The sequence below is a fragment of the Helicoverpa armigera genome, chromosome 12 (assembly GCF_030705265.1).
Source record: "Helicoverpa armigera isolate CAAS_96S chromosome 12, ASM3070526v1, whole genome shotgun sequence".
Classification (NCBI taxonomy): domain Eukaryota; kingdom Metazoa; phylum Arthropoda; class Insecta; order Lepidoptera; family Noctuidae; genus Helicoverpa; species Helicoverpa armigera.
In genome coordinates this window covers 8,247,329-8,264,321 of record NC_087131.1, presented here as the reverse complement: position 1 = coordinate 8,264,321, position 16,993 = coordinate 8,247,329, and the positions used below count along the sequence as shown (strand labels likewise).

The following is a 16,993-nucleotide window of genomic DNA, read 5'->3' as shown; positions in this document are numbered from 1 at the left end:
AAGATATATTATATAAATATAGATAAATTTAGTTCGTTTTAGTTCCTTAGGGGTATAAAACACCTTCATTATTTTAAAACCGACTCACACTTGACCATTTTCAGATTTTTCCCTTTACCTTGACATAAAGACCTACCTCCATGCCAAATTTCAAGTCAATACGACCATTGGAAGTGGTCTAGGTTTTTGATGAGTGAGTCAGTCAGTCAGTCAGTCAGTCAGTGAGTGTATAGTAAAAATAGAGATTTTCTGACGTCAATATCTCAAGACCTACAATAGGTATATTAATGAAATTTTGTATTTTAGATAAGTGATGGGGTCTCAACAGATACTTGAAATTTGATATGCGTAAATAAAATAGATTTTGAGTTATAGGGTGTTCGAATTTGGCCCGAAATGGTTCGTGTAATATAACCCACGGCCGGTGTGTCGCTTTTTTTGCTCGAACTTGGCGGACACACTGCCGTGTGTCTAAATTTTTATTTGAGGGCCTACTCTGATATTATTGTTAGGGAGTTCATAATGGATAAACCAAAAATAATTTGTGTGCCTTATTATATTTATATCAGCATACAATGAATGAAATATAATTTAAATAGATGCAAACAAAAAGGTATCCCTTAGCATCACCAGATCATATTTTTGTCTTATGGGCTATATATTTCATATTTTTGTTTCCACTCTCCTGTCACCAGTAATATAACAATAAAGTACCTTTTTGTGAATTGAAATCTGTCTTAGAGGACAAGACTTTCTTAGAAAACTTTTTATTGAAACCTTTTAATTTTCAACTGAAGTTATAAACTTGCGTAATGAGTACCTTTGCACTAGTTCAGTGAACGATAGGAATCTTGTGTATGTCATGATTAGTCATAATAATTATTGAAAATGACATTCCAACCTTTCATGAGATACTGATACCTAATAACATTTTTCTTCAATCACCCTAGTTGTCTCTCTTCCATTCACCCACAGTCATACTCATACATTCCTTGTGCTGTGGTGTTTCATTCTTCATTGAGATTGGATTTTTTAGGAGGAAGATTGCAAACCCTGTAAGGAAAATTTCATATACAACCTTACATGTTAAACCTACCTAGCTAATTATTATGATAGTATTTCAGTATTAAGGAAATATATGAAGGTTCTTGTTTCCATTTACCTGCCTACCTAGGTATGGAAAATGGTCAGCATTTCTTAACTTTGAGACCTACCTACCTCATTCAAGTTTTTGTAATGTTCATATAGGATGGATTTGTTGATGTTTTGAGAAAAAAGAAAACTGTGAAAGTATCCTAAGGGATTAAGCAATGTTACCAGATAGGTGACCACTTACTTTACCTTAGAAAAATATTGTTTTGAAATCATTTGAAACACTGTTCTTCATTTTTTCCAATGTGCAAATAAATGTCAATGTGTTATACATAGGTAGGTTATTTTTTATATTATGCATTTTTATCGAAATCAAATAAACCAAATAAATAACATTTTTGGTTAATGCTTATTATATTACCACGAGTGGTATCATTGTGTAAGAAAAGATAGTTACTTGTTTATCAAAATATTAAATATGTTCCTAGAAACTTATAGATATAGGATATTGACAGTCGTCAAGTGCTTAACTGGTTGTTCCGTTATTTCATACAAATCGGCGCGCATACTAACACCTCTTTCCTCTTCGTTGCCCCTATAGAAATATAGTCCTTTCACTAGTGTACTTACAGGCTGTATTCCCCTGAAAGTGATTAGTAACTTGCTTCCTTCTGCAATAGCTTTATACGCCTACCATTTTGTCTGTCGATACCAGATACTAATAAAGGCCCTGATACTTCATCGAAGATTCGTCATGTTCCACATTCGATGGCTTTAATAATGTAGGTGTCAATAAATTGATTCGTTTACTACGACTTTCTTTTGTTTGAAAGTAAAAAGGGATAAAAAGTCAATTGAGATCAATTTATTGATATACTAATACGATCTTTTTACTAACGGTAAATGTCATAACGTTCATTGTGTAGCTGGTTCAGAAGTTAACTTATTTTAGATCTGACGGCTTACAAAAGTAGAGCGTTTAAACCGTACAAAATTATTGCGAGAAGCCATTGGACAGCAGTCGGACTCTACGGTAGATAAACTGAGTCGTAACACCAGTACCTAAATGGAAAAAAGTTAGAAAACTTAAAACTTTAGAATTGCTGAATTCGTGATCTCGTAGTGTCAGCAATCTATCAATCAAAGCCAAAATAAAGCTTTTTGTTCGTGACATTATTTCAATATCTAGCTACGACTGATTGAGACACTCGTCAATATTTGCAAATAGCAACATAAGTCGATACACCTTTTATCGAAATACACAACTAAAAAACTTGTACGACCACTTCAGTTTTTAACTTGTCTCACAGCGCTACCATAAACTACAAGTTTCAATAGCTTGCCGTCAATTATTCGTAGAATATGTTTGTACCTATAAATAGCTAAAGCTTTGAATTCTCGGAGCTCCTTCTTTCCTTAAGTATACATTGTAGGTACTAGCGCTTTTCCAAGTGTTTAGAAATATTTATTAACATACGCTAAACCTGTCACTTCTAATACTTGTGTGTGAGCTATTTTGTACCTAGATAGATCTAGATCAGCGCTAATAATTCGCTAATAGGTCTCACGTTCAGAGCGATCTCCATCAGCCCAGTCAGGCTATAATCATAGGCTGTAATTACGGCTACAATTATCATCCGCTTCATTTGGTATGTATGCTAAATATCTTCGCAAATAATGGTGCTATGTATGCTAATTAGTGACGTCAAAATATGCCTGCAATTAGGATCCTGTCAGTCAAGTATCTGGTCAACGGTTAGAGGATAAGATGCGGGTGTGTTACTGATATTATAAGTTAACAATCATTGCTAGGTACACGTTCAGGACTCTTAAGTACTAATATGACCAGCGATAGAAATATGTGAGTTTACAACAACCATCATTTCTGTGTTGTACTGGAAAACACAGACTGTACGTTACTGCAAACATAACATATAGCTTACGAGCTTCGTTCTACAATTTAGGTCAGCCCCAGTTGCATATGCAACACTTTTACATCCATTAAATACTCACTACGAGTACCATATTGCACCAATTCGAAGTGAGGTTAATAACGTCTGTGAAAGGTACTGGGAAATAATATTTATTGTGAAATGAAGCCAACTATCATAACGCTACATGTCCGGGTCATCTTTGAACAAAGCAGTTAAAATAAAATGCTCTCAATTCAAGGCGGTCAATATCATAGGCCTACAATGTGCCAATTACAGTTTATTCTAATCTTAAATCGTCTGAACTCTGAACTGGTTTGCACGACTGCTTAATCAATCATCGTAAGACCCGAAAGCGATCATTAGACATGCAGATTTCGAGTTACGCAAGTGAACTGACTGACAGACCTTTGTCTCGGGCTTTCTACGTGACAAGTACGGCAAGGCAAACGGCCTACGTATAATTTTAACCTGGTATTTATAAAGTGTTGATCGTCACGATTTCGACTTAATGTTACAGGGATAGATATACATTATCAATTAACTATTAGCATTATACTTAATAAAATACATATCTTAGCGCGACAAGACATATCTTTTCAACAGAAACCATTTTAACTGCATTATTTATATCCTCATGTGCCTTGACTTTTAAATTGGGAAAAGGTTAACAATCCTTAGTATTACGAGGAATTATAATCACCTGACAAAATAATAACCAGTCAACAAATTGCAACACATGGAATGCATACAACTTTGCATCTCATAACCCCAGACAAAAGATCAAACGTCTATAAATTGGCAAACTTGGCAATCAAAAACAGGATCCTTATTATTTGGGCCCGTTCTCACTTCGCTCTAAATCACCTTGGGAACCAAGTTAGACAAGTATTATTATTTAGTACCTAATTCTATATCAACTCAAGTATAAGCAAACTGATGATGACGAAACATGATACCCATGGTAATCACGTATGTACTTATGTATATCGCCCACTGCTTTGACCGTTAACTGTGGTATTTTAAGATTGATAGAGTAGCATTTGAATATCAGTTATCATAACATCCGAACAGTCTTCGGTACTTTAGAACCTAAACCTAATTTATATTACATTTTGGATTACCTACTTTATTTATAATAGGTAGATTGACTTCGGTATTTATTTTAGGCACAATTGTAACATCAATCAACCTATTTTAATTATTAAAATTAAATGTAAATGTTTATAAAAAATAAGTGTGTTCTTCATTCGGGTTGGAATAACCTAAGAGCAGGTAGTCCAAGTCTGACGCGTGATTCTGTCCAATTTCCCAGAAGAGCCATATTTGTATAATTTTTGCTTTTTTAATTCGTAAGGATATTCCAATTCCGCTGGCTAGATATTCATAAGTACGTGGTAGGTATTTTTTAATTATTTTCTCGGCTAAACTAGTCAACCTCTGCTATTAGGTAGTGTCTTCTCCTGGCAGTTCTATGCATTGCTTATGAGCATTTTCAATTTGCATATTACGATAAAATAGATACTACAAATATTCATTCATGAGGTTCTTGCTTCAGGGAAAGCTCTCCTACTTTCTCGCGGTAATCTATACATGATTAATATTAGATATCTGTGGAAAATGTTTATTATTAATTTAACTAATGTGATGCTGTTGAGAGAAATTAATTCAATTACCGTTAGAGATTTTACTCTGACCTTACTTCTTCTTTGCACGAAAACATTAGCATAGGTACTTATTTTCCCAACGAGTATTATCCAAAACCCATTAAACCCACACCTGACTTTTAATAAAAAGGTCAAAGCATTCAGGTGTTAGATGGGTCGTCACTGACGTCAATCTTTGAGAAAACTTAACTAGAAGTTGCCATACCTAAAATGGCATTGCATTACTAATCATTACCTATTGTGCATTTCAATGGGTGAAATATGATTCATATGTTCTCTACACAAACATACTTAACTTATCTAAGTGATACAGATAGAAATGCATATTTCTTTATCTGTTATAAGCTTGCTAATTATTTTCACTTCCTCAAACAAATATTATCAATTACAACTTACAAGCAACTCTGTCAGCTTTGCCAATCATTTTAGTACATTAGTTATTAATAATGATTTTAATGAGGTTGCAACCTTGTGCCTTGTATTTAGAGAGGCGACGTTGATCAAGGTGACATCAATGGAACAATGCTAGTGTGGGCTTTACACCCATCTGTTGTGTGTGGAAGGACATTTCTCGCTGAAAAATAAAAAACTTGACCTTGCTCTCTACCAAATTTATGAATTAGAAGAGGAGTTCAGAGGTCGATTTATTGTCTTTGGGTTGTTTAACAGATTCGAAAGTTTATTTTTTTTGCTTTATTCTAATATAGATAAGAATACTTACCTAATTAAAAAAGAATTCGTCAAAGAAAATGAGGAGTTTTTTGTAAGTATATTGCGCATTAGGTACATAGGTACATAGGAGCGTGAATATAGCTGTGGAACTTTCAACATCCATGTTGATACTAAAATCAATAGCTTGAATGCCATTTTAAATATGAATTGAAATCCTCTATTTACTCAATTAAATGTTTCGTAAACTATACACTATGTTTGCACAATTGTCATATTTCTACGCACTATAGTAAACTCGCTACTGGCTCGATGTCAATTGATACATATTTGGTTAACTATTTCGAATACCAGTTGCTTTATGTACTGATCCATTTATCAAAGTTGAGAAGTTTCTTTGAGACACGAGCGAAGCCGCGGCCGGAAACCAATCATATCATGTATTAAATCACCCATGTAACAATATATTGTAAATACTTACGAGAAGGTAACTAGAAATAACTAGACCACATTATAAGTGTTTCCTTCCGACTTCATTTCCTGATTTTGAAAATGTCGTAGTCGTAATTACTGTAGCAGTAAAATGAATAATTATCTTCCTTAATCAACTACCTGTTACATTAACAGCTAGTAAACCCACGTTGATTTACCTTAACAACATGAACAATCTTAATCGTTTTATTTCGACTGGAATGACAATTCGTAACTATGTGCGAACTATCTGGTATCTGGTTGATTTAAAAAGCCTTTGGATATATCCTGCTCAGAGCTCCATTTACCTAATTGTAAATCAGATACATTTGAATTTCTGTTCCTGATTTAGACAACTTAGTTTTGAAACATGTTGTAATCAGCGAGTGTTTGAAGATTAGTGGAGGTTATTTATTTAATAAACAATGTTTACTCATGTATTTAATGATGTGAGGTTTAAGCTCAAAAGGTAACATCGAGCAATACAATCTGTAGACGTCCATCAGTATCCCAGACGGACCATTTAAATTGATAAGTACCGGTCATCAGATATGAGTGGTTTTTACTCAAGATATAGAAAGGTGAGCCTGCGCCCCACCGCCACGCCGCTGCGGACATATGTTAGCTAACGTTCAGGTATCTTTAAATGCAGGAAACCGATAATTGTCATTTATCTGTTACTGGCACAAGGCTGGAATGTTCATACAAGTCGCATGTTTTTACGAGAATATATTTATATTACCTTTCATACAACTGCCATTCAATAAAAATAAAACATTAGTTTCTTGACTTTGGTCCCACCAGATTTTTCATCTGTTTTAGTAATCATCTTATGTACTTTCGACTAGATCACAAATTGTGATCGTAACTAACTTTAAATGCCATGACTCTGAATAATAAAATCACCATTGCATCATCTTCTACATTTAAAATCATGACTTTGAGCGTAATGCTTCAATCACCTTATAACATATAAATGCAAGTACTACTAGAATCGTAAGTTTCACAAAAGAAGCGAAGTGTTTTACCGGTTTATCTAATTGCATAGAAAATCATCCACTGCGCCATCGGTTTTGCGAATCGTGAAACTACGAGTGTACAAAATAGCAGTGGATTTAAATTTCCAGAGGTTATCTCGTATGGCCAACCGATGTATGCAGGGGTAATAACCGGCCAACCTGACGCCGTTTTCTTTAGCATACCATGGGAAAGTTGTTTTAACAAGTCTGCCTTTGTACAAGTGCGCAGAGTAAAATTAATAATAATCGTAAGAAGCAAGAAACGTCCTCTGGTAGGAAGTGAATTTTCCCCGACAAAGCCGTGCCGTGACGTTCGAGTATCGAACAAAAACTATTCATAAGTAAAACAGCTGTAATTGTATTGATGCTGCGATCTTCACACTTCGTTACAACCTCAATGACTGTGGAATCAACAGATTACATTGAGAAAATAATATTATGGAACAGTTCTTTGATTTGTTGTTCTCCTTGCGGTTTTGGTTGCTAGATTTTATTATGATCGTGGGAAGTCTATGATACACATTGTAGGTAATAATATCTAGGTACATGTTCAGCCAAATGAAGAAATGGAAAATATCGAAATGTAATGTAGCTGTAATATCAAAGGGGAACGATAACCGGCGAGCCACAGCAATACGTTTAATTAACCACTCAGTGCATGTGTTATTTCTTAATAAGTATTTTCATAACAGCCTGTTTTCTTGGGCCTGAGTAGTCGTCGAGTCCATTCGCCTGTCCCACATAGCTCGAAGTCGTCCAAGTGAGTGTCGTTCTTAAGTTTTGTAAGAAGTGGAACACGCTCTTTACTTCAGTTACACTGACGAAAACTACCGATATAAAAACTTTTTAAAATGTACTTACTATTTAACGATTGATATTCAAACTCCTGAAGTCAATAAGTTTTCCTCTTATTTCTGCAATGCCTTTATAATTTATTTTGGGATTAAGCATTAATCTACATAAAAATAAACCTAGCTTGTTCAGCCACATTACTACATATTAATTGGAATCAAGAATCGATGCAAATCCATAGTGCGAGTTTTTGCAGCGTCTCTAAATGGACCAAGTAATCTTTATGCAGTTTTTTGCGTATCATCTTGCATTTCCTACGTCTTACATTCTGTCGCGCCGGCAATGGCACGTCGAAGGTTCGCTAACCCTTATGTAAACTTACTTACGTGTGTTTCTATTACCTTGCGCCCTATACAAACGATAGCTAGTACAGATAACGCGATAACGTTACATTACCATTGTCTCTGAGGCCATGGGAACGCCACACCTCGCTATGGGAAGTTGAACTTGTCGCGCATTCCCCCATCATTATCGACATAACTGTTTAATGAACTTGTTTTATGAAGTTTTATTGCGTAATGCGGTACCGCATCACATGTCATGTTATGCATGTTAACCATGATCGGTGATGCGGAGTTCAATAGTTCTGTTGATTGATCTTTATTTGAGTGTTTATAAGGTCTATCAGTCGATCTTCTAAGGTCATACACAAGTAAGCAAATCTCATCGCTGTTTACCAACACTAATCCAAGACCATATCGAATTATTGCACAGGCAATCAATGAATCAAATACTTTTATTCTAGTACCTAGCATCCACTAGATATATGTAATGAGAAAAGCATGCGTGACGTATGTTTGTATAGAAAATGTGTGTTCTATTCCTACTCGCTGCACGCTCCGCGGTGGCGCATACGCAGCCTTATCCGGCATACGGTATATTGATAGGTATGGATGATAGATGAGGTAAGCTAAAGCCTCGTCCGTTAGCTAACATGATTCTATAAATTGTGTACATATCCGTTATACTATCCACCCTGCGGATTACATGGAAGTAAGCTATCACGTCTCAAGTTCCCTGATGTAACTTGCGGGTGCAATACAATGACCGTTAGTAGTTCTTGATATCCCTACCGCCTTCAATGAGAGGTGCAAAAGTATTTACACAACTTTCATTAATAGACTTACTTTCCTAATTAAAAAAATATCAAGGGGAGAGTTTTCTTCCGTAACGCTTCTCAAAATATGAAACTCTAGGTATACACAAATATAAGAAATATTATCACTAAAAGAAAGAAATGCGAACATCTTGACACTTCCGAATGGGATAGTTAAATCCGTTTTCTCTTTCATTTAACTTTATAATCTTATGACTGTGCTAGCATTAAACAGCTCCTTTTAATGTAGTCAGTTTCAAATTGAACTCGTGGTATGTTTGTAAACGATTCAATATTTTCTCACCATGCTTTCCTAAGGAAGGAAAAATATATGTTTAAAGTCTAAACCTTGGGAAATCAATCTCAGATCTTACTATCCTCGTTCCGGATAAATACGACAAGAATATTATGTCAATCATGATCAAAGACCAAAAAATCTTTTCAGTAGGGCCTTATCTTAAAGTAAAACTATTCGTAAAGGTGCATCTAAGGTAACTGTATGCACTTTAATTGGCAAGCCTTGCACAAATAAATCAATGAATGCCTTCAAAACCTTCGACTTAATTGTCGAATACAAGGTTTTGGGTCCGTCGAACATTCTCCTTTACTTTTGTCTCTAGATATCTACTCGTACAAGTGTTTTCTGTACACTCTAAAGCGCGTATCTTTCGCAATATCTTCTGAATCGGGTCAATAGTCGAATGTATTGTTAATTGAAATGCTTTTTTACAACTTTAACTAAAATTTTATCTTTAGGCTGATATCTAGATTTGGTTACATAATAACTGTTGCGTTTGGAAATAAATGTCGCCAAGAAGCAATCAGAAGCACTTTGACTCAAGTATATCGCTAATTCTTCTCAGGAATAATTATGAGCATTACCATACGCATTAGAAAAGCTTGTGTGTGATTTGAACAAATAAGCTTATCGGGCATTTGGTTCTTATGAAAAATTACAAAGTAAATACCAATTATGACCGCTTCGCAATATCAACTCTATTCCCGATGAAATGTCTATAGTAAGTATGAATCGCCCTAACAGTACAGAGTGCTCTGTTATCGTTAGCTTCCTTGCAATAATGACCGTATCGTATCACATCGCAATGCTCTGAAGAATTCTTTAACATATCTCCACAGTGCGGTAATACTGCGAATACTCTGAATATCACCAAGTTATCTATTCTATGTTCATTGTTACTAGTAAGAAATCATAAAGAATAAATTATATCAAGCGTCATATTTAAAACAATAGAGTAATATTCGTTTTCAAATGACTGGACTAGGACAGATCATCTTATTGCAGTTTAATGGTTTCGAACATTATTTTTTAACCGATAAAGACTCGGTACGTACCACCAATATTTTGTGATAGATACTACTAAATTAGAACTATGTCCGATAAAGCCATCGAGATACTCGTCCCTTATCTACCCTACTACAAAGGGTTTGATATTTTGAACAATTCAGGTTTTGTGAACGAATAAACTGAACTACGCTTCTATGATATTTCTGCAATCTCGAGCGTAACGAGAAGTTTAGACACCCTAGACTAGAACATGGCAGATATTATTATTTATAAGCGAAGCAAAAACGAACCTGAAGGCGTAAAGGTCAGTTTTCACGCGCCATTTGCTATGGATATTAATTCTGAAGAATTACTTAACTACTTCTGCTGATAACTTTACATAAGACCGATGAAATTATAGAGATACTTTTAGTCAGTAATAAAGTATATTTTATTCTTCTGAAATTTGCCTTGATAATAATATAAAATATACTATCTAAGTATCTATTGTTTTCTTGGAATTCAGCCACGAATACAGCACACGAACTAGAAAGAGAAAGACAATAGTAGTAGGTATATGCAGTGGCGTAGCGTGGGGGGGGCAGCGGGGGCAAATTCCCCGGGCGGCAGCTTTTAGGGGGCGGCAAAATTTACCCAATTAAAAAAAATTGTTCGCAACTACATAAAACTGTCTAACAATAACAAAACATTAAACAAGTAAGTTGAAACTTGTTAAACTTAAAATTAATTATTGTCAGGTACTTAAAACACGCGTGACACTACATTTTACGTAATTTTGGTTTTGAGTCTTAAATAAAAATAATTAAAATTTCGCGCTCGCTTCGCTCGCGTATTCAGAAACTGTGTACGCTTAACTTAGCATTTGTCAACAAACAAAAAGTTAAGTACGTTTGGGTTAAATTTTACGTAATTTTTGGTTTCAGTCCGATAAAAATTTCGCGCTCGCTTCGCTCGCGCATTTGGAACTTGACCTTCAAGAATTCGTGTAACAAAGATATAAAAAAAAATCTACTTGAGAACCTCCCCCTTCTGCCGGGGCTGCGGGTTGTTCGAAAGAGTTACCGCGGCTCTGGAACATAAAAGGCCTTCGACGGAGCACGACGGTTTTTAGTCAGTAAGAGTCTGATACTCCCTCACCGCTGCTAACCCACAGCGGGAAGGGTCATTTGACGATTTTTAACATCGACACAAAAAAAAACCTTTTTTTGAAGTCGGTTAAAAATGACAAATGGCCAGTAACACTTGTTAAAAAAAATACACGGGAAGGGGCGGCAAAATCGACAACTGCCCCGGGCGGCAGATACCCACGCTACGCCACTGGGTATATGAAATACATGTAATTTAGGATTTATAAACAATCTTTCTAAGTCTAAACTAAATGGCACAAGAAGCTAAGTCTGTGTTTAATATTTAGAATCACTTAATTGTGGGCACAGATGATGAATGAATTAGACGTTAAATACTACCGAGTAATTAAGTGGCAAATAATTACAACTTAACAATTAACCTCCGGTTTCCATGGGACTTTGAAACATATTAATTTAGGTACGTCATGCATTAATTACATTATTATTGAATAGATTTTCGCGCTCAAATTTAATCTTAGCATGTTCTGACTGCCTGAGCCTGCAAGCAAGCAATGGCAGTTCGGTTTGCAGAATCGTCGGCAACAGACGCCTTTGCCGCGCGTCGACGGCAGAGTGCCAAGACTTACAGAGACGCTAGGCTGTATACGCAGTGTCTTTGCTCACTTTAAATGTTTGTTCGCGCCAAAATTACGTCAATAATAATCTCGTTATCTGTGCGGTAATTGTCGTTCTTTAATTTTCGCAATAGATAATTTTGTGCGGTCGTGTGTTTGTTTAGTGAAATACGAAATTGTGATACGAACTATGCAGTGTAGATAACGTTTCCTCGGTTTGCGGTTGCGTCCGTTGGAGGTATATTTGTTTCAACTCTAATTTAATATTACTTTATTATTTTTGTATTACAATTCCGTAGCGAATTTTCTATTTGTCTAACAAATGTTTTTTGGTGGTTTGCGTTTTCCCGTTATGTTTTGTGGTTGTTTCGATATGCCTTCTTTATTTACTTGCTAAGTATAGACAAACAATGTTATCTTTAAAACACAGGATGGATTAAAACAATCCGATATGATCTTTGATCAATTCAAACAAAATGTTGGCTTAAATGAAAGAGTTTCAGGCAGGTTCCTTCATTATACTTGAGGAGTTGTTTATTTTCCTCAAATGCAATCGCCTTCGTAAAATTACCCGTGCTGATTTATTTATTATGTAGTCTATAACTGATGTCAATCACTAAACTTGAAAAAAAATTTTGGCTTAGAAAAATGTTCATTAGTTCAATTAATTTAACGAACTTTCTATACGTTATAGATATTTAAAAGAAAAAGTAATCTTCTAGATAATTAAATGCAAAATATGTATAATAACTGTAACTTTCATAATTCTCATTTTAAACTGAACGTTCAGACATCCACTTGATTATCGTCACGGAAAAATAATGTTGGGATATTATTTTGTCATCGTAAAAATTCAAATTGAGGTAATTTATTAAGATGTGAAAAACTCTGGGAGCAGATAAAAGATAAATTAATAAACGCTTCAGGTTTTTCATTTTATGGGCAGAAAAAACGCGATTCTACGCTTGAGATAACAGTCGCGAGACGAGGGCACCTTGCTTGAATTATGTAGTCTGACGTTATGTAGGTATTATAGTTTTACTCAAACGAGTGCATCATTTATTATAGTCGACCGATATAGTGGCATTTTCAGTCTTGAAGTTTAATGGCTCTAATACTTGAGATTTCTCTTAACCCACTTAAACTCCATTAGATTTCAGGCTACACTTATTGATCTGCAGAAAAATCGAGACATGTTTACCATAATGGTTGATAGTCAGCAAGTCACGTTTAACCCAAATGCTAACATAATTGCACTTGTGAAGTGGATTTGGACAGGTTCACATGGCACTTATCTGCCGATAAATGATGATAACGTAGAGGAACCCTTTCCCTTCGGTAAACTATGATAAAGGGGAAGGTGATAACCAACCATTATCTAGGTCACAGGCGCCACCATAATGTTTGATCGTTTTAGTAAATACTGCAGACTGCAAATTAGAATATTAATGAATGCTACCTGCACTCCTGTCATTAAATGCTAATAGCGCTAACTCGACAAACCGGTGATATTTGCGGTAGTTTTCACAATTTTAACCACTTATTGCTTACTAAGCTAAGCTAGGATCTCTGTATTTTTCTAATTTCTATAGGAGATTCGACTGAATATGTTTTCATTTCATCTTCTTGATAATAGTAGGAAATTAGCTAAATAGCAAATGTAATTGAACAATGTTAGGAGAGAAACAGTGGTAATTTTGCATATATTCATAAAACAAACAAGACTTTATATACTTTTTGTATAAAAAACAAGTTGACTACTTAAATGAACCTCACGTAATATTGTGTATTTTTTGTTTCAGCAATCATCAATGCCACCATGCAGGCAACACGAGAATCAAGTAGACAAAAAAGATGTAACAAAAGGCGAAACTCTAGAAAGAAATCCCTATCGCCGTCCGACTTGAAATGCATTAGGGGAGACGCAAAAACAGATAACAAGCTGAACGGAAAGCGCTCGCTATCCGAGGGGTCAGTGAAAGTGAAGCATAGGAAAAGTAATATACGACGAACTTTGACTCATCCGTTTACGTGTTCGGACGACATTCGCGATGTTAGCATGATCGGTGTGTTCAATAGAAGTGTTAAAGTGGATCCTCCCCCGGAGAGTGACGAGTCTAATCTGCCACCTACCAGTAGTGATAGGGACACGGAGGATGATGGACGTCTGTCACGGCCGGCCCCGCAGAGGTCGCGGTGGGATTCCGGGAGTGAGATGGACTCACTCGTGTCGACCGTCGTCAGGAGAGCGTCCGCGAGGCGCCGCAGGACGCCGGCAAACCCAGGTGATTACTTCTTTACTATATTATTTTTTACAACGAATTTCTTATTTTACAACTATCAAATTAAACTTCAATAACTTAACCAAGATAAGATCTAAACGTTTAACAAGCCTCTTTGTGTTATTATGCTTAGCTAAGCGATTAAAATTACAAGTATTAGGAAACAAAAGCGTTGGAAAGAATTTCGCACGATTACCTTTCTCGTTAAAATGCATGAAAAATAACTGAGAACGTTTTGAAATATTTTCATGCATTCAATCCTTAACCTGTTTGTGCATTCATACAGTGTCAATTCCATGGTCTGCTTTTGATTATTTTCATAAATATTTTCATACGAATAATTCTTGTTCATTACTATCGAGATCACAGTTTCAAGACCATACTGAGATAAAAGTCATTCATTTGCATCTGACACGTGAAATTACTATGTATTAACAACATGATTATACTAGAACATGTAAATTGTTTACATAGAATTGTATATAATTACTACAACCAAGGTTGGTAAGAAAATGTGCTGCTTATTGTCATTGACATTATTTGTTTGTTACATTATGAGCACTTGGCGCAGGAAATGAATATCATTATGGAATCACTTATAAGCATATTGCTGCGTTCATTTTATTGCGTCCGTGCATGTTTTATTTATATTCTAAAAGCTATGTCAGGTAAAACAGTAATCAGATTTGAACAGTTGGTTGCACTCGAGTAGAAAGTATAAATCTATTAGAAATATTGCGTTTGGATAGGAGAGAATGCTTATTGTTTGTCATCCCACGCAAGTGAGCTTGTTCCAACAGCAAGCGGACGATAATTTAGGTCCAACACTCCTTTATAAGTAGAACAATGGACGTATGTACTCAATTTAGCAAATGTAAACCTCATTGCCAATAATGTAAGAGAGAGTTCACGATACACTTTAATAAAATTATACGGAACAATATAGTGGTCACAGTTTGCACTGAAACTAGTTAATATTCATGCAAAGTTATAATCTCAAAGTCAGCACGTTAGTTCTACACGTGACTGAACGTAGTGCAAATTAGTATTTAATATCATTTGAGGCTATATTCGCTGCGTAAACAAAAACGAAGATAAAAAATCAGTTGCAATGTCACGCTTAGTAGTCTTCCGCTCGGAAAACACCGACAACCGTCGTAATACCATAAAAAGTAAATCCCATCAATCCTGTGTGGTCTCCAGTTGCAGTTAAATCAATATTTGAAATTTTGCAACAGTAACCTACATTTGAAAATACGAATTTAAAATACATATTTTAATGTTATATAGCCCATTCATCCAGGAAAGCTATCGGCTTTTTGTCCAGGTAGTACTCGTACTGCACATAATTATGAAAACCAAATTCTTAATTTGAATGTTATTTGAAGATGCGATATCAGTCGTTCACTGCTGGAAATAGATTATTTCCTATTTCAATGAATTACCTTCTCGTAATTAAACCGTCATTTTACAGTGTGTCGCATATCTTAACTTTTAATAGTCTATTGTACCCTTTGTATTAAATTAACGTTGTAGGTATATGTGTTAAAGGTTTCCATAATCGCAGACTAAGCATGACTTCACACACTTCTATAAAGCCAAACATACTTACTACTGAACGTCCGTCGTATAGAGTCTACATATAGTAATACCTCTGGTGCGAAAAAAAAACAATAATTCTCTCTGTTAAAATGTTCATAGTAACTAAGCAATTACGTAAAGAATATTAAAATGCGATCTACAATGACTGCCCTACTTACATAATTATAACTCTGAATTATAATGAATAGTTGTGTGTATAATATATTTTTGCATAGTTGCATTACGATTTAACAATGACACATAACGTGCATTGAATGGATCATGCATAGGATTGCAAATATTATAAGGAACATGTTGTAACGGTGCATATAAAATGTTTTTAAATATTTATTACAGCCGAAGGAACTCCTTTTCACATAACATACAAATAACGCAGCTTTCTTACGGTATAATTATTTTCATAATCAGTTTAATAGGTCCAGAGATTGAATTCGAAAATTTTACCATTTCATATGATGTATATTGTAGTAATAATTTTATTTTAATATAACTATACTCACCCAAATATAATTACAAAAGTATAAATAAAAATGTTTTGTAAAAATGTAATACCTATATGCTACACAAGATATGCTTTCTGTAAAATGATACACTAGCGGCATCTATGCATTAGATACCTGTATTTACAAATAAAACTAACAGATGGCGGTGAGTAAGCTAAATCCCGAATAGGTTTATTTTGCTGTCAAAAACAGTGGATATAAAATTCATTATACTAAGAATTCTGAAAGCAATCTTAATCACATCAGCCAAGGTTACTGTAGTGATTTTACAGCCTGACAACCAATTTTAAGTAAGTTCGTGTCATATAAGCATGACGCTCCTCAACCATGTCAACTCAGACAAACTAACCAGTTTTTCATTAGACTGGAAGCCGACCCAAAAATACTTAATTGGGAAAAGGTTAAGCAGATGATTTGTGACCATAGACATGACAATCGGTGCTTAAACATCCTTTTACCATTAAAGATTATCTTAATACCAAGTTAATGAAGCATAAAAATAAAACGCGGGAACGTAATGCAATGCCATCTATATACGCACAGCGAAAGTAAAACAGCTTCATCGAGTTGCACGCATGCGTTTAACTTAACAGTGTCCGATCGTAATCATAGATGGCGCTTGTAGTTCTTAAAGTAATGTAACTTGGGTCGTTGGCTATTATTATTACGTAGATAATATTATTTATGAATTAGTTATGATTTCAATGCAATATAATTTACGTAGTTTGTCTTCATTTCCTAAATAGGTATGTAGTTTTATGTGTAGTATATTAGTATAGTAAGTATTTTATTTATAAATAC

At 34.9% G+C, this 16,993-nt stretch overlaps 1 protein-coding gene across 2 annotated transcripts in view; it reads left to right on the top strand.

Annotated features, from left to right (window-relative positions):
• The window catches only part of LOC110383954 (uncharacterized), an 83,113-nt gene that overhangs the window by 15,787 nt on the left and 50,333 nt on the right, over positions 1–16,993 (top strand). Inside the window, exons 1-2 of one of the 2 annotated variants that reach the window (XM_021344941.3) lie at positions 11,755–12,043; positions 13,608–14,090. In XM_021344941.3, coding sequence (XP_021200616.3) covers positions 13,625–14,090 — 466 coding nt within the window. In that variant the 5' untranslated portion in view covers positions 11,755–12,043; positions 13,608–13,624. Of the gene's footprint in view, positions 1–11,754; positions 12,044–13,607; positions 14,091–16,993 lie in introns of those variants that run through there. The other variant, XM_021344940.3, reaches the window with a different exon arrangement.